Source organism: Suncus etruscus, chromosome 1 (genome assembly GCF_024139225.1).
Source record: "Suncus etruscus isolate mSunEtr1 chromosome 1, mSunEtr1.pri.cur, whole genome shotgun sequence".
NCBI classification, from domain to species: domain Eukaryota; kingdom Metazoa; phylum Chordata; class Mammalia; order Eulipotyphla; family Soricidae; genus Suncus; species Suncus etruscus.
The window spans coordinates 130,816,682-130,842,483 of NC_064848.1; the positions used below are offsets into that span (position 1 = coordinate 130,816,682).

General features: G+C 35.6%; 1 protein-coding gene across 1 annotated transcript in view; it reads right to left on the bottom strand.

Moving 5' to 3' along the window:
• AASS (aminoadipate-semialdehyde synthase) overlaps nt 1-25,802 on the bottom strand; it is a 73,640-nt gene that overhangs the window by 22,919 nt on the left and 24,919 nt on the right. Inside the window, exons 11-18 of the mRNA XM_049771090.1 lie at nt 25,444-25,555; nt 10,814-10,873; nt 10,574-10,641; nt 7,775-7,896; nt 7,478-7,604; nt 4,411-4,521; nt 4,219-4,327; nt 2,783-2,923 (exon numbers count right to left, since the gene is read on the bottom strand). Coding sequence (XP_049627047.1) covers nt 2,783-2,923; nt 4,219-4,327; nt 4,411-4,521; nt 7,478-7,604; nt 7,775-7,896; nt 10,574-10,641; nt 10,814-10,873; nt 25,444-25,555 — 850 coding nt within the window. The remainder of the gene's footprint in view (nt 1-2,782; nt 2,924-4,218; nt 4,328-4,410; nt 4,522-7,477; nt 7,605-7,774; nt 7,897-10,573; nt 10,642-10,813; nt 10,874-25,443; nt 25,556-25,802) is intronic.

Below are 25,802 nucleotides of genomic sequence, written 5' to 3' on the forward strand. Positions count from 1 at the left end.
AATGTTTATTTCTGAACAAGAAACCCAGCTCAGAGATACAATGATTACTCTAGCACCAAGCTAGCATAAAAGCCTGTCCCTTGCATTTTCTGTAACATGGTGGAAATCTGCTGACTCTTTCCTTTGTACTGATATTTATATGTCCTTATGAAAATAGGCATAGTGTCTCATGGAAAAAGCTGTTGCCTGCACTCTTCTGTCAGTTTATACCAAACACAAGCCAGTCTTTCCTCCATGGCTACATATGTGGAAGAGGCTTTTAAAAAGCAATGACATATAATAAAAAGTGTAGGGTCCAAATTGTATAGAATTGGAGGATTATGTTCCCATTACCTCTTAGGAATGTGAGGCCCAATTTCACAGCCTTTGAGATTATTCTGAGGAAAGTTATCACTCAGACTAAAAATTAGGGAGCCTGTTTCATACCCTAAAATATGCAAATTTATCTTTCTCTCAACTAAGACACATTTCTCAATAGTGTAGTAGCGTTTTAAGTATATGTGTGGTCCTCTGATCACTAACTCATTTTCTAATTCAGTTCACATTAAATTCTGTTGGGGAATTTTTAAATGATTCCTAAATATAGGTCAATATTTAAATCACTGGTGATGAGAAATACACATTAGAAGTTTTCTGTAAACCACCCTTGGTAAATCCAAAGCAGAGTGCAGGCAGTGAACGTCACTTCTACGTACAGTAGACAATGTCTGACCTTTCTAAAGAAATTCTTTTCCCTGACTCCTTTTGAACAGTCACTATATTCAAGATTCAAAGATACACTGAAAATTTATAATACTGCTGCAGGATTAACCTTTATCTATTATTGGGGGTGAAGGATCTTTCCAAGTGGTGGTCAGGAAACAGGGGTTCATTGGGCCATATTTCCATGTGGGACTTAGACAATGTGGTATTAGGGATTACAAGTGCTACCCAGTATGCTGGTGACCTTAAAGAATGCGTCAATGCTCAATGAAACCATATGGTGCCAGGGATTTAACCAGAGTGTGCATGTAGGCATATATCTTAGTCCCTGAATAATTTCTTTATCCCTTGAATAAACTCTGTTTTGTTTTACTTTGGATTTGGTGTTTTTTTTCTTTCATTTGTTTTTGTCTCTTTTTAAGGGGCCAAACCTGGAAATGCTCAGGACTTACTGAGATCTGTTCCTAGCTCTGTTCTCAAGGTCACTGCTAGCATGGCTCAGGGCATAATAAGTGTTGCTAGAGATTGAACTCAGGACAGCTACAAGCAAGTCAAGCAACCTACCCAATGTACTTTTTCTCCAGTCCCCTGAATAATCTCACAAAACACATTTGCTCATTTGTATGTACTCAGCATTCTCTCCAGAATTAAGATGAGTTGAATATGCCTGGTATAATATTTAAAGAGGAGCACTTAGTTTAGGCATATTTGTTCCAAATAACTGTGTTTTCTTATAAGTAAGAGTATAAACTTTGAATGCAGCAAAGATAGTTTAGTTTGGATACCAGCTGTTCCACTTATCTCTTAAATTGAGGCTGAGTTAGCTTATTTCTTATGCTTTTGTCTCCTTCTGACATTGGATGGGGCTGATTTAATAATTGATAAGAAACATAGGAAGTATCATTTGCATACTCCAGAGTAGGGATGTCTTTCCCCAGCCAGTGGTTTTTTACTCTTCGTGGTAAATATCTCATCCCTGCCAATGTTCCTCTCTCACTAAGGTATAATCAATTGTCCTTTCACTGTATTTCTGTGTCAGGTGAGCATATCCTGGAACTTCTCGCAAATGGATCATTTTCACTTTTTCTAACTAACTTAGTGTTCATTTTATTTTTGTGATGTTGCAATCTGGTAAAGGAAAAGGCTCTGTTGTTAGTGAAACCAGGTTTTAATCCCAACAAAATGATGCAGGACATTATCCTTATTAAGCCTGTTGTTATTATTGTAAATAGATAAAAATAAGATTGAATTCAAAGAGTTCCTATATTCTGGTATACAGATACTTTGAAAGACACTTGAATTCCTTCCTATAACTCAAGAAATCCCCTTTCCAGTAGCCTTTCCATTTCAACTATGTTGGATGTGAGGTCAGAGACTTTATGCAGTGTGACTGCTTGGCCTACTTGCCTCAAGGTTATCACATGGTAGGGACTCAGTAAGTGTTCTCCGTGCTTAGGTTAAAGGTTGCTCAATGGGTTGGATGCATAAATTACATACTAGAGGCCTGAGTTCCCCAAACACAACTAGTAATAGGCCTGAGTACTGCCAGGTATGTCCCCTAAAATAAAATAATGTTTTTTTCATGTTAAAATACACCCAAAGATTATGCATATTTATATATGCAGAAGTGAATACATGAGGGATTGGAGCAATATCACAGCGGTAGGGCATTTGACTTGAGCTCAGAGGACCTGAGACAGACCTGGGTTCAATTCCCAGCATCCCATATGGTCCCCTGAGCCTCCCAAGAGTGTTATCTGAGTACAGAGCCAACAGTAACCCTTCAGTGCCTCCAGGTATGGCCCCAAAACCAAAAAAAAAAAAAAAAGATGTAAATACATGAGTTTTCAAGTTGCACAAGGAATGTGCAAGAGGGTAAAGAAAAAGGAAAGCATGAGACAGGCTTGGCTGGAATGGCAAGGAGGCCATACAAAGTGAAAAAGAAGTATCCTAAAAAACACAGAGGCAGGAGAGAATGGAATACCAGCAGTGCAGCCTCTTAAGGCACTTGGTATCAGGTGGCTTTCTACTGACAGTTACTACAGATTAGTATCTTTAAAAATTTAGGATATTCCTTTACCTTGCCATTGAGCAGATATGTAGCAGACTGCATGATATTCATCAAAACTCCCACTGGACTCCAACTAAATTTATATCTCAAGGGATTATTTGAATGTTCAGGGGCTGGAAGTCCACCACAGTAGGAAATATAAGATTCAATCTGCAAATTAAAGAAGCAATATTAATGAGAAGTAAAGAATTAGGAAAAATAATGAATCAGTGTAGTAAAAACATGAGGAAAACTTGAAAATTTTTTCTATCTAAGTTATTGAGGCTTTCACGATCATTCTTGAAGCCACATGCGATTTGAATAAGTCAGTTAATTTAAATATATAAATATGTATTTAAAAATTTAAGCATATAATTTATATTTGTAAAGCTAAAAATTCAACTATTAATACAATTCTACTTCATTAGCTGCTCCTCACTTTAGAATTCATTGTTTATATTTTATACATACATGTATACATAAACATATATGTATATACATCCATATATATATGCTATAAAACATTTTATCATGTTCATAAACCTTTTATAACTAATAATCCCTATATAGAAGACAATAGGTAATATGCCAAAATATTAATTATATTCAAAATGTTTTACAGGGGCCGGAGCAATGGCACAGCAGTAGGGCATTTGTCTTGCACGCCACTGACCCAGAACGGACCTGGGTTCGATCCCTGGCTTCCCATTTGGTCCCCTGAGCCAGGAGCGGTCTCTGAGCGCATAGCCAGGAGTAATCCCTGAGCATCACCAGGTGTGACCCCAAAAACCAAAAAAGAAGTCAAAGCTTAATAAAATAAGCTTTATTCATGTCAGTCTAAATTAATTATTATATTAATTTAAAAATATTTAATTGAGCCTATTTCTCTAAACAGTCTAAAACTTGGACATTTGTTTCGCCATGTATTTTCTAGTTGTAATTATATATTTATTTATTTCTGGTTTAGGGGTCACACATGGTAATGCTTAGGGGCTAATCCCAACTCATCGCTCAGGATTCACTCCTGGTGGTGTTCAGAGGATCTATTCAGTGCCAGGACTGAATTGGGATTCTTTTCACACAAAGCATAGACACCAGTCCATTAAGTTATTTCTCTAGCTCCAAGAGTTACAACTTCTACTTAATTTTGTAGTCAACATATGAATTATAGTATCCTTATTCAAATTTTTTAAATATTTTTGCATACAAGAATCTGGATCTTTGATGGTTTTCTAAATAGATAGGTGGGGTTTTTTTGTTTTGCTTTTTTGTTTTTGCTTTTGGTTACACCCAGCAGCTCTCAGGGTTCTCCTGGCTCTACTCTCAGAATTCGCTCCTGGCAGGCTCAGGGTACCAAATGGGATGCCGGGATTTCAAACAATGTCCTCTGCATGCAAGCCAAATGCCCTACATCCATGCTATCTCTTCGGCCCCAAGACAGTTTTTTGGATGTGAGTTGTGCTTACCGTGGCTCCTACTTCTTTGGCTTTATCTATTGTTTCCATTGCCAGCATATGATCAAGACCAGGATCCAATCCCAATTCACCAATGACTGTGATGCCAGCCTCTTCCACACTGTATCAGGTGAGAAAAAATAACATAAATGTTGATTATAAAAAATTTTAAATGCTATTTTATTGAAAATGAGTGACCCTTACCTCTTTTGTAATTCTTTCAGTGGCGGTGTGATATAACTCGCAGTTATCATATTAACTTTGTTTGCAATGCATGCCTTGGCCACAATAGGATGCAATACATAAGGCAACAAGCTTAAAGGTAAAGAGAGAAATTAATGAGAAGTTTTCTTTTTTTTTTTTTTTTTTTGGTTTTTGGGCCACAACCCAGCGGTGCTCAGGGGTTACTCCTGGCTGTCTGCTCAGAAATAGCTCCTGGCAGGCACGGGGGACCATATGGGACACCGGGATTCGAACCAACCACCTTTGGTCCTGGATCGGCTGCTTGCAAGGCAAACGCCGCTGTGCTATCTCTCCGGGCCCAGAGAAGTTTTCTTTTCAATCCCAGTTTCCAGTGTACCTCAAATTGGACTAAAGTTTAATCCCGAAATAATCAGATTAACACATCCTTGCAATAATGATCCGTTTCTTCCCCCCAATCACTCCATCAACCATATATGACAGTCAAAGAAGCTACTGTAATTTCTAACTTGACTCTAAGTGTGTCTTCTACTACGTGTCTTCCTCCAGCCACATGGCATCTAAGCTATAACCTTCCTTTAAGATATGTCTGAATCTAAGGCCAAAGGAATAGCACAGTGGGTAAGGCATTTGCCCTACATGTGGTCAATCCCAGTTTGATCCCCACCATCCCATATGGGCATCCGAGCCTGCCAGGAATGATTTCTGACTACAGGGCCAGGAGTAACCTCTGAGTGCAACAGATTGTGGCCCCAAACAAATAAACAAACAAAAAATGTCTAAATCACCACAGAGTCTAAAAAGAAAAAAGGATGAGAGAGAGAGAGAGAAAGAGAGAGAGAGAGAGAGAGAGAGAGAGAGAGAGAGAGAGAGAGAGAGAGAGAGAGAGAGAGAGAGAGAGAGAGAGAGAGAGAGAGAGAAGACGTAGAGCCAAAGGAGTGGAGAGAGAAGAACTAGGGACACCGGTAGCATGAAATGTTCACTAGTGAAGGAATCCATGTTGTACATTGTATGACTGAAACTCAATCATAAACAACTTTGCAACTGTATCTGGTGGTGATTCAATTAAAGAATTTATTCAGTTCAAAAAATATGTCTGAAAATGTGTCTCCTTCAAGAAGCTTTCCCAGATTTCCAGTCAAATCTCCTTCCTCTACTTGTATCTAGCAGTTTCTCTATAACATTTTTGGGGAATTTATTCCACTCACCTCTATATTGCTATATTTTCTCTCTAGGAACCCTATTAAGAGAAAGTTGCTTTTCTTTGCATGAAGAAGATAAGCCTCAATGCCAGTGATTGCTATAAAATTATCAAAGTACTTATATATCAAAAAAAAAAAAAAAGAAGCTGCACTCAAAACTCAAGTTTGATTTTTTTAAAAATCTGAACTTGATTTTTTATTTAGTTACATGATTATACAAAATGAGTTTATGTAAATGTTATTACAAATTTTAAAAAATTATGCTATGGGCAAGGGAAAAACACCTTGTCAATAGCATAGCTATATTTAAGTTGTACTAATTCGTTGCCAATTTGATCATCTACATAGTACTAGTGAAAATACAAATATAAATGAACATTATACATTATCTTTTTTCTTTTTTTTTTTTTTTTTGGTTTTTGGTTTTTGGGCCACACCCGGCGGTGCTCAGGGGTTACTCCTGGCTGTCTGCTCAGAAATAGCTCCTGGCAGGCACAGGGGACCATGTGGGACACCGGGATTCGAACCAACCACCTTTGGTCCTGGATGGGCTGCTTGCAAGGCAAACACAGCTGTGCTATCTCTCCGGGCCCCATTATCTTTTTTCTTATCCATTATTCATATTTTTCTCTTTGACATAAAATAGAACTAGAGAAAACAGTTTTCTGTTACTATTCCTCAGAATAGTTAATTCATTAACAAGTGAAACAAAATTGTGTACACATATACCTCACCAAAATCAATGTTTTAGCCTTCTTAACTCAAGCACTGAACCACTTACCCAGTTTGCCAAGTATCACTGGGTGTAATGTTGGGGTCCTCTAAACATCAATTGAGAACCTCTTCAAATATAACCTAGTTTAATTCTACACTGGTTCTCATTTAGTCTTATATGTACAAGATCCACATTTTTTGTTTGTTTTTTGTTTTTGTTTTTGGGCCACACCCGGCGGTGCTCAGGGGTTACTCCTGGCTATCTGCTCAGAAATAGCTCCTGGCAGGCACAGGGGACCATATGGGACGCTGGGATTTGAACCAACCACCTTAGGTCCTGGATCGGCTGCTTGCAAGGCAAACACGGCTATGCTAACTCTCCAACCCCAAGATTCACATTTTTTATTAGATAGCAATAAATACTATATTGCAAGATCCATTTAAAGTCAAAATTGAAAATGATGAAAAGGCTAAAGAATCTACTCACTCTCATTAAGGCTTATAAATACAAGTGAAAATTAACTGCCAAAATACATGAAGCATGAAAACCTCAGAAATTAGCAATTCTACTTAAATAAAAACAATAGATATATGTGTGATTTGGTAACCAAAGAATAGTAACTAAAATATTCAGAGAAGTCAATTTATAAAAGGAAAAGTTAGTAAATAGTTTATACAACTCCCAATTGTCTAATGGATAATATTTTCACACAATGGATTATTACACAGCAACAAGAACAAATGAATCTCAACTATTCATTTAGGCAACAGCACAATCAAAAATGACTAACCACACTTAATATAAAAGGGAAAACACAAGATAAGGATATATTGAATAGTCACAGTTATACAGGGTTAAAGCCAGCAAAATTTAATCTGTGTGCTTAAAGCCAGCAGTGCCATTGGTAATACTCTAAGAAAGGGAAAGAAACAAAGAGAAAGCTTCTAGGAAGTCACTATATTCTGTTTCTGGATATAATGATGGTTACATGGTGTATTCATTTTATGAAAATCCATTGTTCACTGATGACAAATTTATTTTTTACAAGTACATTTCAATTGAAATGTTTACTTAGAAAAAAGAAGAAAAGAAAGAGAAAAAACTAGGAAGGATACATAACATCAAAATGCATGATAATGATTTTTCCAAATACCTAATGACAAGATCCTGCGCTGCCACCAAGGAACCCAATTTCTCTTCTTGTTTACCAATGTTCATACTAACTGGAGTAATATTGTACTTCTTTCTTAACTGTTCAATTTGATTCTTCATGTCAGAACCTATTTAAAAGAGTTAAAATGTCAAAAATTTTACATTTTTCCACAACTCAGAGTAAATTCATATCTTAAAATAATTTTCTGCATTAGAAATAAAAATCATACAAAGTTCAAAGAAAAGACAGGTTTGAAATCAAAATTCTCGAATCTCTCAAAAATTTGAACTTACTTACCTACTGTTATTTCTATATTTTTATCTCTTGACAGGTATTCCAACACAGGCTCAGAGACATAGCCAGTTCCAAGAACCAAGACCTTTTTTTTGGTGCTCGTTGAAAATGATTGTGTATGTTCCCTATTGAAAAAAAAAAAGAAGAGGTAATTTATGAAAAGTTATTGAATAAAAAGATCTTACTAAGCAATCATTTCTCTTATAATAGGAACCTCAAAAGGAGTTTGTTATATCAGCTGTTTTATTTTGTTATCTTACATTTTCTACAATGAACAACCAACCCTAGTATCTCTTAAATGTTTGGCCATATAGTCTCATGAATTCTCAATAGATAGTGAAGTTCGATGCTGAGCTACTCACTACTCAGTTATTCATGAGCAGTAACATGGTTTCATGCTTCTTTCTTCTAAGGAAAGTGGTACAAAATAATTTTAGGAATTTGCATTAGAAGCCATAAACATTCCACAACAAATCAAAAAGAAAATAATATAAAGAATAGATCATAATGATCTACAATGATTTGCCATTTACATTGAGGGTCACTTAAGAAAAGTTAAAATCAGGATTTTTGAATAGCAAATGCTATGCATGTAGTGTAGAAAATCCATGATGAATACTTGTCAATATTTTAATTTTTTAAGTTATTTAGGTTATTCTTGATAGGTTATTGTGTCCTATAAATTAGAAACTCCAAGAAAGTGACCAAGTTCTATGTATCTTCATAAGTTCATTAATATTCAGCACATTTTGTCTAAGATATAGAAGGTACATATTAAAAGTCTTTTGAGTCCATGCCCAGATACCAATATGAAACAACAGGCATGATCTATTGCCAGGAACTTCAGCAGCAAATTATACTGTTGAAATTTTTGAGGCCTTGATTTCTCCCAAGTTTTAATATTTTCATTTTTTATAAATAAAAAATGTAAGTGTAAGTATAAACTTTTTCTGTTCTTCTCAATCTTCAAAACACAATTTTGATGAGGCAAGAACTCCTTTAAATATCATCCCCATCCTAATCCTCCACCTACAACTTATATCCTCCTCCCCATAGAAAGAATTATCATTTTTGACCATTATTTATCTTTTCTAGCAATTTCTATAGTGTGTATAACTATAATACTTACTTTAATGTCCAAAAAAGAAAATATTCAAAATAAATGTCTTAAAATTCACTCCTAGATTTTCATAAATCCACCCCATTTGTAACCCCAAATGCCACACTCCAGATCAAATAACTGTGCTAAACAATGAAGAGACTGTAAGAATAAGACAGGTATCTGGATAAAATTTCTTATCAAAATGCAGGCTTTGGAGGGCCTTGTTCACTAGTGGTGGTGAAATTAAGTTCATCAAAACCATGAATATTCTTAATATGCTATTATAACCATGTTGCATAAACTACAATATTTTTAAAATGCAGTTTTTGGGGGAAATTTTGCTGTTTTATGTTTGGTTGGTTAGTTGGTTGGGTTTTTTTTGGTTTTTGGGCCACACCCGGTGACACTCAGGGGTGACTCCTAGCTCTGCACTCAGAAATTGCCCCTGGCTTGGTGGACCATATGGGACACCAGGGGAATCAAACAGCGGTCCGTCCTAGGTTAGAGCATGCAAGGCTAATGCCCTACTGCCTATGCCACCACTCCGGCCCCCATTATTAGTTTTTGCACAAAATTCAACCTAAAAAGAGAACAAAAAGTCTTGGCAACTGGAGACATCAGAACTTGTTGCTACATTAAATTTGGTGTACAAAAGTGATGATATTGTCATGACTGGGCCTGCCAGACACAAATTTAAGATTAATGTTTTAAGCTATTAACAGCTAGTGAGAACCAAAAAAATATGCTGTTTGTAAAAAACAAACACATATCAAGTTTCCCTTTGAAGAGCTTTTTAATGATTTTAAATAGCTAACTATAGTTAATTATGTATAATTATCTATCTATGCCCAGAATATTTATTCACTAACATGTTAATATTTATTACAAACAAAATAACTATGAGAAAGCTAACATTTCTTTTGGCAGAACTCTTATCTCCTTCTAAGCAGAGCAATGGAAAATTATCAAGTGAGTATATTAGTTTTTGTTTAACTTTCCTATATAAATTTCTAAAAAGTCAGTACCTGGGTTGCTTCGTTAACTATGACTTATGACTTTGATATCAACAAATATCAAATGCTATGTGCTGAAGAGGATTGGAATATTTAAGGAAATATCAATGTTTTCAAACATTGAGTAGTAAAGGTAATTTAGAAAACAAGTTCTTACATGGACAAGAAAATTATACTCATGTAGTTTTTCCACATTACCATTAGGTAATTCTTACTTTCCAAATAAGAATCCCCAGCCAAAATAAACCTTTGACCTTATCTTTTCCCAATGATTTTCTTAATCTCTAACCACTAGCCCACTTTCCCACATATTGCATAACAAAGCAGAATCCAAGTTCTCAGCTATGAACAAGAGTGAAAGCACCACCGGAAAGATAGTTGTACTCATGTCCTTTTCAGAAAATAAGTGAGACATAAAAATATACAAAATGGTATAAAATTAGCAAAAAGTTATCCAAAGGATAATATCTTGAGCTCACTTACCAGTCTCAAAGTATATTAGAGAACCAAAATGATGACACAATATTTTTCAGGAATTCATAATTCACTTTGGTTTTAGTAATTCACCTTGCTTGAATTTTCTGTATTTACAGATATTTTCAAAATGTATATACTGCATATATCTAATATGAACTCACATTGAAGCATTTAAAAAATCATCAGATCCAAAATAAGAATAATGCTTACCTGCTCTCTCGGAGTTTCTGGATATATTTATACTTATCAGTCAATATACCATTGGATGTAATCACTGCCTAAATGTATATGACACAAGACATTTCTTTAGTATCCACATTTTAGTTCTACAAACATGGACTCATGACTAATAAAGAGATAGTAATGGAGATTTATAAAAAAAAAAAAGAGAAAAGGAAAGTGAGAGGCAGAAAGAAAATGATGGTGGAAAGACAGTATTTTATAACTTACATCTCTCACCACTGCAGAAAAATTCTGACTCTCAAGAGGCTGTGTTGCATCTGACAATATCTAAAAGAAAATGAGATCAGTAAAAGATCAATGACATTTTAAAAAAAAGTTTCCTGGTGTTTTTATTCAGACTAAAATACTAGGCAAAGTAATAGGAAAAGAAATAATTTGGGGAAAACTCATAGCAAATCAGGCCTACATAAGAAAAAAAGAAAAATCTACAAACTTAAATATCTAGAAAACCAACAAGAAAGAACTCAAAGATAAGTAGAGGAAATAATAAAATAAGAGCAGAAATAAATTATATAGAAGCCAAAAAAAATAATACAAAGAATCAATGCAACCAGGACCTGATATTTTTTTTAAAAAGAATAAACAAGATATGCAACTCATTGGCAAGATTCAAAAGGAAGAAAAGTGAACAAGTTAAAGAATGGATCAGAAATGAAAGGGGAGAAATTGCAACAGTACCTCTAGAAATCTAAGATATCATAGAGCTTACTATGAACAACTGTATTCTGTTAAGCTAGAAGAAATGGACAAATTTCTAGAACCCAAAAGAATCCAGATGAAGTCCTAGAAGAAATTTACTATTTCTAGAATCTAAAAGAAGTGGACAGGGGCTGGAGAGATAGCACAGCGATGTTTGTCTTGCAAGCAGCCAATCCAGGACCTAAGGTGGTTGGTTCGAATCCCGGCGTCCCATATGGTCCCCCGTGCCTGACAGGAGCTATTTCTGAGCAGACAGCCAGGAGTAACCCTTGAGCACCACCAGGTGTGGCCCAAAAACCAAAAAGAAAAAAAAAAAAAGAAATGGACAAATTTCTGGAATCATATTTTCCCAAAATTGAATAAAGAGAAAGTAGAGAGCGTAATCAAGCCAATCACAAGCAAGAAAATTTACACAAATTAATAATTTTCCCAAGAATAAAATTCTGGGTCCAGATAGATTTGTGGGTGAGTTTTAACAACCATTCAGAAAAGAATTGCTGTCATTGATTCTTAAACACTTCCAAAGTATCAAAAAGATGGGAACCCTCTCAAAGCTTTCTATAAAGCTGATTATACTGATTATCAAAGCTGACAGATGTAGTGCTAAGAGAAGAAACTACAGATCAATCTTACTGATGAACATTAATGCAAAAAATTCTCAATGAAATATTAGCAAACAATCCAACAGCTCATCAAAAAATGTATACATCATGATCAAAAGAGATTTATCCCAGGGATGCAAAAATGGTTTAATTAATATAATCAAATCAATTAACTGTATTTAACTGTGTCAGTAAAAAATATATAAAAATCAATATGCATATCAATTGATTCAGAGAGCATTTGACAAGATCCAAAACCCATTCATGATTAAAACCCTCAGCAAAATAGTGGTAAATAACAGCTGTCTATTAAAAGCTCTATAAACAATATTGATTTATTGGTGAAAAACTGAAAGCATTCCCATTGAGGTCAAGCACAGGACAAGAATGTCTGCAGCGCTATTTACAATAGCCAGACTCGCACAACTGGTTAGCCACTTGCAAAAAAGTGAACTCAGACCCCCAGCTAACACCATGTACAAAGGTTAAATCCAAATGGATTAAAGACCTTGATATCAGAACTGAAACTATAAGGTATATAGAAAAACATGTAGGTGAAACACTCCAGGACATTGAGACTAAGGGCATCTTTAAGGAGGAGACAGCACTTTCCAAACAAGTGGAAGCAGAGATAAACAGATGGGACTATATTAAGCTGAGAAGCTTCTGCATCTCAAAGGAAATAGTGCCCAGAATACAAAGGCCACCCACTGAGTGGGAGAAATTATTCACCCAATACTCATCAGATAAAGGGCTAATATCCAAAATTTACAAGGTACTGACAGAACTATACAAGAAAAAAACAACTAAACCCATCAAAAAATGGGGAGAAGAAATGAACAGACACTTTGAAAAAGAAGAAAGGCAAATGGCCAAAAGGCCCATGAAAAGATGCTCAACATCACTAATCGTCAGGGAGATGCAAATCAAAACTACTATGGGGTACCACCTCACGCCACTGAGATTGGCACAAATCACAAAAAAGGAAAACAAGCAGTGCTGGCGGGGATGTGGAGAGAAAGGAACTCTTTTTCACTGCTGGTGGGAATGCCGTCTAGTACAACCTTTATGGAACGTGATATGGAGATTCCTTCACAAACTGGAAATTGAGCTTCCATAAGATCCAGCTATACCACTCCTAGGAATATACCCGAGGAACACAAAAATACAATACAAAAATCCCTTCCTTACTCCTATATTCATTGCAGCGCTATTTACAATAGCCAGACTCTAGAAACAACCAAGATGCCCTTCAACAGACAAATGGCTAAAGAAACTGTGGAACATATACACAATGGAATACTATGCAGCCATCAGGAGAGATGAAGTCATGAAATTTTCCTATACATGGATGTACATGGAATCTATTATGCTGAGTGAAGTAAGTCAGAGGGAGAAAGATGCAGAATGGTTTCACTCATCTATGGGCTTTAAGAAAAATGAAAGACATTTTTAACAGTATCTCAGAGACAAGAGAGATGAGGGCTGGTAGGTGCAGCTCAAGACATGAAGCTCATCACACAGAGTGATGAGTGCAGTTGGAGAGATGACTACACTGAAAACTATCATAACAATGTGAATGAATGAGGGAAGTAGAAAGCCTGTCTTGAGTACAGGTGTGGGGGTGTGGGGAGGAGGGAGATCTGGGAAATAGGTGGTGGGAATGTTGCACTGGTGAAGGTGGGGTGTTCTTTACATGACTGTAATCATACAGCTATAATCATATTTGTAATCACGGTGTTTAAATAAAGATAATTATAAAAAAAGAAGCCACACATGTTGGCTAGGGTATAAATAAAGCTGATATTTCCTGAAAAAAAAAAGACAAGAATGTCCATTGTGTCCACTCTCATTCAACATAGTATTAGAAATCTTAGGAACAGCAATCAGGCAAGAGAAGGAAATCAAAGGGACCCAAATTGGGAAAGAGGAAGTCAAACTATGTCTATTTACAGATGATATGATCATATACACTGAAGACCCTAAAGAGACCACAAAAAAGATCCTAGAAACAAATAACCAATATAGCAAAGTGGCCAGCTACAAAGTCAATATACAGAAACCTATTGCATTCCTTTATACAAAAATAATGACATAAGGACCAGAGCACAGTAGCACAGCAGTAGGGCATTTGCCTTGCATGCAGATGACCCAGGACAGACTCGGTTTGATCTCCAGCTACAAGCGATTTCTGAGAGCAGAACCAGGAGTAACCCCTGAGTGTTGCTGGGTGTAGCCCAATAAATCAATAAAAAATGACATAAAAGAGAAAGAGATCAAAAAGTCTATCCCATTAAAGATAGTGTCAAAAACCAATAAGTAACTAGAAATCAATTTCAGTAAAAAGAGTTCAGAAACCTATATCATGAAAATTTTAAAACACTTAAGAAATTGAAGTCCTAAGGAAATAGGGAAATATTTCATGCTCATGGACCACAAGAATCAATATTATCAAAATGACCACCTTACCTAAACTACTATATAGATTCAATGCAACCCCCCTATTCACATTCAGATAACATTCTTCAAGGACTTAGAACAGCCAATTATAAAATGTATGTACAAACATAAGACACCCCAGATACCCAAAACCATACTGAAAGAAAATATACTAGGAGTTATCTCATTATCTAACTTGAAGTCTTACTACAATGCCATAGAGATCATCACAGCATGGTATTGGAACAAATACAGACTTTCAAACCAATGGATTATAATAGAATCTCCAATGATAAATACTCAACTATATGGTCAACTAATTTTTGACAAAGGAGCAGAGAACATAAAATGGAAGAAAGACCATCTCTTCAACAAATGATGTTGGAACAACTGGATAACCACAGTCAAGAAATTAAAGCTGAATCCATATCTCACACATTATACAAAAATCAACACAAAGTGGACCTTGAGCACAAATCCGAAACTATAAAGTACTATAAAGGAAAACATAGACAGAACACTCTAAGACCTAGACCTCAAAGCAATCTTTTATGATATGATGCCAATGGCAAAGGCAATAAAATGCCAATGGCAAAGGCGTTACATCAAACTAAAATGTCTGTTTGGCTAAAGAAAAACAGGCTAAACAAAAAAAAAAAACAGTTGAGAGGGAGAAAATATTTACATTTAACACATCAGATAAAGGGGTGCTATATAAAATATACAAAGTACCAAAATGGTTAACTCCCAAAACCTAAAAACTCCATCAAAATTGGGGAGAGCAAATGAAAAGATACCTGTACAAGGCAGACCAACAGATGGTCACAAGCACATAGAAAAATGCTCATCATCACTTATCATACAAGAAATCAAAATTCAGACAACAATAAGATGTCATCTTCAGTGAGAATGAAATGTATCAAAACAAATCAAAGATCAAAACAAACAAATCACATAACAAAACTGGGAACAATTTGTGTTTGCAGAAATGTGAAGAAAAAGGAATTCTCATCCATTGCTGGTGGGGATACTGTACGGTTCAATCCCTGTGGAAAATAGTATGGAGGTTTCTCCATAAACCCAAAATCTAGCTTTTTCATATGACCCAATAATTTCACTTTAGGGGATCTCTCTTCAGAAAAGAAAAACATCCACTCAAAAGTACAATGCAAACCTCTATTTATAACAGCACTCAGTAAAATAGCTAAGAATTGAAATCATCTGGATATGCAAAAATATGAGTGTATCATAAAGTTGTGCTACAGATATACAGTGTAATTACTACATAGCTGTAATGAATAATGCAATCATGGAATTGACTGCAACATGGATGGAACTGGAAGATATTATGTCAAATAAAATAAGCCAGGAAGATAAAGAGTGATAACATTTTTGGGATGGAATTTAGAATAACTGCATGAAGAAATGCAATGGTTTAAATGGAGGTTGTCTAAAACATTCTTGAACCCAGAGTATACTAAAGAAAAAAAAAGAAATTGAGTGGAGGAAGAGAAAGAGAGATATGAGATAATGGAGGACAGGATCAAGAAGACTAAGGTGCATTTGTAGTGTTAAGGCTCTGGAAACAACCAAGATGCCCTTCAACAGACGAATGGCTAAAAAAACTATAGTACATATACACAATGGAATATTATGCAGCCGTCAAGAGAGATGAAGTCATGACATTTTCCTATACATGGATGTACATGGAATCTATCATGCTGAGTGAAATAAGTCAAAGGAGGGGCCGAAGAGATAGCATGGAGGTAAGGCATTTGCCTTTCATGCAGAAGGTCATTGGTTCGAATCCCGGCGTCCCATATGGTCCCCTGTGCCTGCCAGGAGCAATTTCTGAGCATGGAGCCAGGAATAACCCCTGAGCACTGCCGGGTGGACCCAAAAACCACAAAAAAAAAAAAAAAAAAGAAAAAAGAAAGAAAGAAAGAAGTCAAAGGGAGAGAGAGAGAGAGATGCAGAATAGTCTCACTCATCTATGGGTTTTAAGAAAAATAAAAGTTATTTTTGCAACAATCCTCAGAAGGAGGGCTGGAACTCCCAGCTCACTTCATGAAGCTCACCACAAAGAGTGGTGAGTGCAGTTATAGAAATAACTACACAGAGAACTACCATAATCATGTGAATGTATGAAGGAACTGAAAAGCCTGTCTAGAGTACAGATGGGGGTGGGGTGGGATGGAGGGAGATTTGGGACATTGGTGGTGGAAATGTTGCACTGGTGACGGGGGGTGTTCTTTACATGACTGAAACTAATCACAATCGTGTTTGTAATCAAGATGTTTAAATAAAGAAAAAAAGTTAAAAAAAAAAGAAAGAACAGAATTAAATATCCAAATATATGGAGTCAATAACAATGAAATTATAAGAACCAAACTCAACAACCAAATTTAAAAACGGGCTCATTATGATAGTAGTCTGGGTCAGGGGAGTGATGACCTGGGCTAGACTCTGGGAACATTGGTGAATCCACCACCACTGGTGGTGGGATTGGTGCTGAAACACCGTATGTCTAAAAATCAACTGAGAATACCTTTAGAAATCACAATGCTTTAAATAAATCAAATGGTAAATAATTCTATGAAAATCACCAAATATAAATATTTAGCCAACTTACAACAATAAGCAAATAATTCTATACACAAAGACACATAGTTGTAGCACAGTGCCTGATTTTAAAACAGAAATGTTTCCTCAGTGTCTGTAGGAATTTGTTTCCAGGACACTGTGAATACTAAAATCTAAGGGTAGTTAATCTTTAAATAAAATATGATATGATATTGCATAAAATGTATCATAATCCATTAAATAATTTAAATCATATTTAGATTACTTATATTACTAATACAAAGTCAATGTACCATAAATATTTTTGTTTATGAATAATGAAAAGAAAAGTAGTCTATACATATACAGAATAGAATCATTGCAAGCATAGCCATTGGCATAAATTTTCAAATTGTGATTGGTTAGATCCTTAAATGAGGAACCAAAAAACAGGGGAAAACAACTGTTAAATTATCCTTAGTTCAGAAAACACGAAGTATGTAACTTTCATAGTTAATTAAATGTCTCATGGAAAAAGTTACCGTAAACTACATTTTCATAATCCCCACTCTCAGGGCCTCTATCCAATTGTAAAGTTTTAAGCTGTTCTCTAGGAAGTAGAGAATGGATTATCCAAGTAGAAGTGTCACCAATTCTACAACAGAGTCTTCCTCTGATCAGCAAAAGTTTTTTTTATAACCACTTCAATATTGAATTATCCAGGGGCCGGAGATATAGCATGGAGTAAGGTGTTTGCCTTTCATGCAGAAGGACAGTAATTCGAATCCCGGCATTCATATGGTCCCCTGTGCCTGCCAGGGGCTATTTCTGAGCATAGAGCCAGGAATAACCTCTAAGCACTGCCAGTGTGACCCAAAAACCAAATATATATGTATATATTTAAACATATATATACATATATATATAGAGAGAGAGAATTATCCAAGTGTACATGAGAAAATTATCTATAAACTGTTATACTAATCCAATGTCTATGGAAAAAAGTGAGAGACTCAAAATATTAAATATGGATAAAGCATTGATCCAGCAATTCCATTCCTAGATATCTAGTCAAAGAATAAAAGAAACACTAATTCAAAGAAATGTGTGCATGCTACATTCATTGTAATACTAGTGGAAAAAAACTGTTCAATACCACTTGGTAAACAAATGCTTTCAAATGTGATATACTTAAAACATAATATCATTCACCCAAGGGAATAAAGTCTCCCTCCACATATCATAAGCATCTTTCTGGCTGTCATACTTCCTCTTAGACAGAATTGTACGTGTAACTCATCTATTGCTTGGACTTCATGTTTTTATAGATCTAAACCTGTGCTTTTTCTCTTTATCCACAGCTGTGTCTTTTTCTAACAGACACTCAATATTTATTGAATTCAATGAAATATTTCCTGTGAGGCTAGAGAAATAGATCAATGAGTTGAGCACTTGCTTGCATTTTATACAGCAGGTCTGAGTTCACTTCCCAGAACTGTGTGATCATTTTTAAACTGCCTGGAGTGATCCCAAAGCACAAAATTGGGAATAGTTTCAAGCATTACCAAATATGCCTAAAATTGCATACACCTTACATTTGTCAAAGAACACAAACAGAATGATTAACTATTTAATAATAAGCAGATACATATATATATATACACTCGACTATCAAATAGAAAATCACAAATTTTCATATATGTCTAGCCATTGAGCTACCATCTTTAGTATTAATAAAATAGATGTTCCTAAGACAAATCACACTATTTGGAGAATTATGGTGATGTAAAAGTGAAAGAAGAACTTTCATAAAAATAGCATATAGAACATTCATAAAAATAGTATAGCAGAAGTCCATGCTTGCCTTGCATGGAATTAACTCAAGTTTAATCCAAACACTTCATATGGTCTTCCAAGCCCCACCAGCCAGGCATAATCCCTGAGTACAGGAACCAGAAGTAAGCTCTGAACACTGCTTAGTGTTATCACCAAAATGAACAAAAAGAAAATATAAAATTTTTGTGAGAATTTTGCTGACATCATAAATCTAAGTAGCAGTACTGACCAAAAATCTCTAAGATCTCAGTCTGACCTCCTTAATCTAGCCACACTCCATAAAAGTCTATTAACCATAAATTTACATGTAGATATAAATGTATCACATTTTGTAATATACATTTTTCACTCAAGAATGGTGGTGGGATTGGTGTTGGAACTTTTAATGCCTGAAATGATCATATTATGAACAACTTGGTAAATCAAGTGTTATAATAAGAATTAGAAAGAAAAAATATGGGGCCGGGAAGGTGGCGCTAAAGGTAAGGTGTCTGCCTTGCAAGCGCTAGCGTAGGACGGACCACAGTTCGATCCCCTGGTGTCCCATATGGTCCCCCCAAGCCAGGGGCGATTTCTGAGCGCATAGCCAGGAGTAATCCCTGAGCGTCAAATGGGTGTGGCCCAAATATCAAAAAAAAAAAAAAAAAAGAAAGAAAAAATATAAAGAGACCCAATTTTTGTTATTTTAGATTAAAAGAACTGAGTTTAACTCTGATTAATACATCTATAATATTTTAGAGAATTAAAGTATTTATTGGGAATGGATTATGAAGATGCAGCGTGTATATATAACATATGCTACACTGAGCCAGGTGTAAGCCCTGAGCAATCCCTGGTGGGACCCAAAACAAAAAATTAAATATATAAGTTTTGTACAGATTCATAAAAGTCTATCATTTTATAACAAACAAAAATGCTCCAAACTCAAAAATGTATGCCAAAGAAAAATGGAAAAATAGCGCAAGTGATAGAGAATAGGCTTAGCATTTACAAGCTGCTGATTTCCTTTGTATCATACTATGGCACCCAAGTCCTCTTGGGTATATTCCTAGGTCCAAAAGCCAGCATAGACACAAAGAAATAAAGCATCACAAATAAAGGAGTCCCCCCTCCATGATCAGTGAACTAAAGCTGAGTGTGTAAGAACCATAGCCTGGTATGCAGTTCCCCAAATGCACCAGAACTACATGTGCAAGCAACTGTAAACAACCTTGTGCAATCCCTGGTCAAAGCATCAGAAAAAAGGAGAAAAGGGGCCCGGAGAGATAGCACAGAGGCGTTTGCCTTGCAAGCAGCCCATCCAGGACCAAAGGTGGTTGGTTCGAATCCCGGTGTCCCATATGGTCCCTCGTGCCTGCCAGGAGCTACTTCTGAGCAGACAGCCAGGAGTAACCCCTGAGCACCACCGGGTGTGGCCCAAAAACCAAAAAAAAAAAAAAAAAAAAAAAAAGGAAAAAAAAAAGAAAGAAAAAAGGAGAAAAGGGGAAAGTAGCAAACAAATAAATATTCATGCCCATATATTCTACGTGAAAATAACGATCTCATGCAAAATATTCCTAAGAAGAAGGAGCCAGAGAGATAGCACAGTGGTAGGGTATTTGCTTTGCATGCAGCAGATCCAGGACTGACCGTGGTTTGAATCCCAGCATCCGATATGGTCCCCTGAGCATGCCAGGAGTGATTTCTGAGCACAGAACCAGGAGTAACCCTGAGCACCGCCACTGAGGAAAAAAAGTGATCCTAAGAAATACAGGATGTCTCTATTCTTGAAGCATACTGTCCTGACTATAGGCTCTGGGCTTGTTAGTTGTCAAACCCCAAGGTCTTTTTTTATGGTACCAGAAAAAGTTCTGCTCAGTTATGATTGTCAAAGTCAGTCTTCTGTAATTAGAGATCTTGGTTTTTTGTTTGTTTGTTTGTTTGTTTTTACAAAATTTTAATCTGTTACCAACAGCTCCAAACTGACCAGTCAGGGTAGTCTCTAGAAGGAGGCGAACCCAGCCCCAGGTCATGAATCAGATTATATAGAGAAGGGATATAGGGAGGCTCTAGCTTTTTGATGATCTTTAAAATGATTGGCTGTTGTCTACGGGTACATTTCTTTTTTTTTTTTTTTATTAACTATGAGAACAAATGCAAAGAAAGAGGACAAGGTAAAGTTACAGTGGAAGGACAATCATCCATAAACAGAATTCTCAGAAGTCCCCTTGCAGATATCTTAACTTTGAACTTTCAGCCAAGGAGCATTAAGAAAAATAAAACAGAACCCATGTACAATTACTTTGTCCCTCAAGTCCCCAGATTGTAATACATAGTATTTCTTAGCAGCACACAAAGCAATCTAAAGCCATAAAACTTATGTAACTCCTTAAACATTGAAGGCTTAGTACATTTTTACATTTCCATGCACATGCATATTAGTTTTTTAAGTTAACTGAGATCTTGGTTTTTCTTATAACAATTTATACATAAAAGGGATCTGTTCCATTAGCAGTCTAGTGGGCTAAGGATGAAGGTATGGGATGGATGCTGAGAATTATGGTGGAGGTGAACACTGGTGGTGGGAACAGTCCTTAATTCACTGTCACTATGTAACTGAAATACAACAATAAAAGACTTGTAATTCACAGTGATCTTGATAAAATAAAGTACATGCAAAGAAAAAAAATATTCCTAAGGCAAAAAAAACAAGAAAATACTTCCCATCATGTATTATGAAATCAACCTTACTTTTATGCCCAAATTTAACAAGACATTTAAAAAAAGTTATAAATTAAGCCCTCTCATAAACATTACATATTATATGTTTTATTACATAACTCTAAGCAGACCATATGTAGGTATTACTTGCAAAAAAGTAAAGATATATGTACCATATGATATCTCACAGTATTTTCAAATAGAACTATTACCAGTAGACCAAAAAGCCATATGAACATTGAGTAGAAATAAAAAAATGATCAGACCAAAACACCAAACTGAATGTCAGTGACAACAGAATCGATACCCAATCTACAACAAGCTATACACAGAGGGGAGCAGTACACTAGCAGTCCAGGGGGCAAATGAGATAGATATGGAATGCATGCTGGGATGGAGGGAAGACAATGCTGGTGATGGGTATGGTCCTGATTCATTGTCACTATGTACCTTTACTATGAAAGATTCATAATTCATGTTGGTCACAATAAAAATTATTTTTACAAAAAAAGCAACCTATGTTTATAAGCATGCAATTTTTTTTGGTTTCTTTAAATTTATTTAAAGAAAATGCATCACATAATTGACATAATTGAGCACAATACATTTGTTTTAAGAATAAGCATGCAATTCTATATGTCTTACTTATACGGTCTACTTTATGGAAATAAAAGTTCTATAAGTCAAAAAAAAAGAACTATTATTAGTAACCCCCAAACAGTAAACTTTATTTCTACTGATCATAAGTACAGGAATAAATATTTATATTAATTAGTAATCTCTAAGTCTAAATCTCAAGAAATATTAAACCAGGGGCCGGAGAGACAGCACAGCGGCAATTGCCTTGCAAGCAGCTGAATCAGGATATAAGGTGGTTGGTTCAAATCCCAGCATCCCATATGGTCCCCTGTGCCTGCCAGGAGCTATTTCTGAGCAGATAGCCAGGAGTAGCCCCTGAGCACCTCTGGTTGTGCCCAAAAACCAAAAACCAAAAAAAAAAAAAAAAAAGAAATATTAAACCATTCAGGATGGCTGAATTCTGAGAATAATTTAAGTTGTTTTGATATTTGAAGAACAATTGATAAGATTCATGTAATAACAAAAAATTGATAATATTATTACTAAATATAGAAAATCATTTGCTATAATAATTAACATTTTTATTTAATATAATTTTTCTTGTTTGTTTTTAGGGCCATACCCGTTTGATTCTCAGGGGTTACTCCTGGCTAAGCGCTCAGAAATGGCCCCTAACTTGGGAGGACCATATGGGATGCCGGGGGATTGAACCACGGTCCTTCCTTGGATAGCGCTTGCAAGGCAGACAGACACCTTACCTTTAGCGCCACCTCACCGGCCTCTAATATAATATTTTATCTAAAACCTACAGAAAACATCACACTTAATAATAAAATATTTTCAAGTATCTTAAAGTAAACAATAAAACTAGGGGCCGACGAGGTGGCACTAGAGGTAAGGTGTCTGCCTTGCAAGCGCTAGCCAAGGAAAGACCGAGGTTCGATCCCTCAGCGTCCCATATGGTCCCCTCAAGCCAGGGCAATTTCTGAGCGCTTAGCCAGGAGTAACCCCTGAGCATCAAACAGGTGTGGCCCTAAAAACCAAACCAAAGAAACAAACAAAAAAAACCTACTTTTCAACTTTTCATATTTACTTCCCTTTTATTCACAAATGGAAATATTATTAAAAACAGAGAATAGAGTAAAATTAATAGAATAGTCTCAGGAAAGACATAAACTTTACTCATATAATCATATAACTCATTGTATAACAAATTCAAAAATATGTGAATAAAAACAAAAACAAAAATGGAAGGAAAATTTAAAAGCACTGAATGAAGAGATTATGGAGTGATCAATAAGTATATGTTTTGGGCCCGGAGAGATAGCACAGCAGCGTTTGCCTTGCAAGCAGCTGATCCAGGACCAAAGGTTGTTGGTTCAAATCCCAGTGTCCCATATGGTCCCCCGTGCCTGCCAGGAGCTATTTCTGAGCAGACAGCCAGGAGTGACCCCTGAGCACTGCCAGGTGTGGCCCAAAAACCTAAATAAATAAATAAATAAATAAATAAATAAATAAATAAATAAATAAATAAATAAAAATAAATAATTATATGTTTTTAGAAGTTAGTAAACTTTGTTAGTTATCATAGAAATGAAAATATCGGGGCCGGAGAGATAGCATGGAGGTAAGGCGTTTGCCTTTCATGCAGGAGGTCATCGGTTCGAATCCCGGCGCCCCATATGGTCCCCTGTGCCTGCCAGGAGCAATTTCTGAGCCTGGAGCCAGGAATAACCCCTGAGCACTGCCAGGTGTGACCCAAAAACCAAAAAAAAAAAAAAAAAAAAAAAAAGAAATGAAAATATCATAAATCCATAAGGTTTCACTATGTTAGTAATAAGAGATAAATATTAAAAATTAGCAAAATAATTTACTTTTGAGATATATATAGATTACATAAACATTAATACACTACTGGTAGAAGAAAGAAGAGAGAAAGAAAGAAAGAAAGAAAGAAAGAAAGAAAGAAAGAAAGAAAGAAAGAAAGAAAGAAAGAAAGAAAGAAAGAAAGAAAGAAAGAAAGAAAGAAAGAAAGAAAGAAAGAAAGAAAGAAAGAAAGAAAGAAAGAAAGAAAGAAAGAAAGAAAGAAAGAAAGAAAGAAAGAAAGAAAGAAAGAAAGAAAGAAAGAAAGAAAGAAAGAAAAGAAAGAAAGAAAGAAAGAAAGAAAGAAAGAAAGGAAAGAAAGAAGAAAGAGGAAGGAAGAAGAAGGAAGTGAAGGAAGGAAGGAAGGAAGTGAAGAAGGAAGGAAGGAAGGAAGAGGAAGGAAGGAAGGAAGGAAGGAAGGAAGGAAGGAAGGAAGGAAGGAAGGAAGGATGGAAAGAAGGAAGGAAGGAAGGAAGGAAGGAAGGAAGGAAGGAAGGAAGGAAGGAAGGAAGGAAGGAAGGAAGGACGGAAAAGATAACACCTAGTATACATAGGCTTAAACAAAAAGTTTTCTTCAATTTCCTAATACTCTCAGCCTTGTAGGATCGCAAAAAATCTGATGAGAAAGTTGCAAAGACCACCATATTCAATTATCCTAAACAAGAACATAGAAGGCTCAGTTAACACCAACCAGCTGAATAAATTCTCAATGACTTTAGTAAAATTATTATAAGATATAATAATCATCACAAGCTGGTTCTCATTGATGTAGGTTTTGATCATTTCATTTGCCTTTGTATTGTAGCAAGCAATACATTTTTTGTGCCTGCAAGGGGACAAACTAGATGTTGGTGAGAAACTGGGGACATTAGTGAAATTGGTGCTGGAACCTTTAATGCCTAAAAAAATGTATTTTGAACAATTTAGCAAAACATGGTATTATAAAAGCAATTTAAACGAAAATTTTCTTCAGTAAAACAATATTTTAAATAACAGTATTTTAATTGTCAATTACCACCAGAGTGAAAAATACATGAACACAAGTTGTTACTTAACTATTATTTACTAAGCTCCCATATCCAGTACCCAGTAACAATTTTCCAATATTTATGACTCGTCAAATCTATTAATCATCCTGTAAGAAAGTCTCAATGTGAATATTTCTAGGAAGAAAAAATAATTGGAAATAAAGCAAATCTTGTCTCAATTATCAGAAACATTTTTAATAATATATGCATGAGAGACAAATCATCATGTTTCCAGTAAGTCAGTAAACATGTAAAATAAGAAAGACATGGCAGAAAAGCCCTGGCAAAGCTTTGGAGTTTTTCCTTGATCTGTGCTCAGAAATCACTCCAGGGGAACATATGGGATGTAGGGATTATACTCGGGTGGGCCATGTGCAAGTCAAACACCCTACCTGCTGTACTATTGTCCCAGAAAGGTTGGCATTTCAGTTTACAACAGATTTCTTAGATACAGAAGACCAGAACATTTGTAATTAGGGAAGCTTATTAAAAGCCATAAAATTGTGGCAGATGCAACCATTCTACTTACCATTTCTTCAACATAAGGGTAAAGCATGTCTCCAAAGCATTCTGTAGCTTCGATTGGAAGCTGTGCCGGCAAATTGTCAATAGAACACATCAGAATTCCAGAGCCTTCAACACTAGGAGAACCAATATATTTTATTTATGTGTAAAAAAGTGTCATCTGTAAGCTCTAACTTTTTCATTATATTTGCTTCATAATAATCTTCACTTTCGTACAAATTATATATAAGAAAATAAACAAGTCTTTCTAAAAGAAACTTTTATAGTTTAGTAACTAATCTCCACTTTATTATAGTGTATGCATTTTAGTATTAAAATTGGCCTAACTTTTCTACTGAATAGTATACAAATTTTCAAATATGT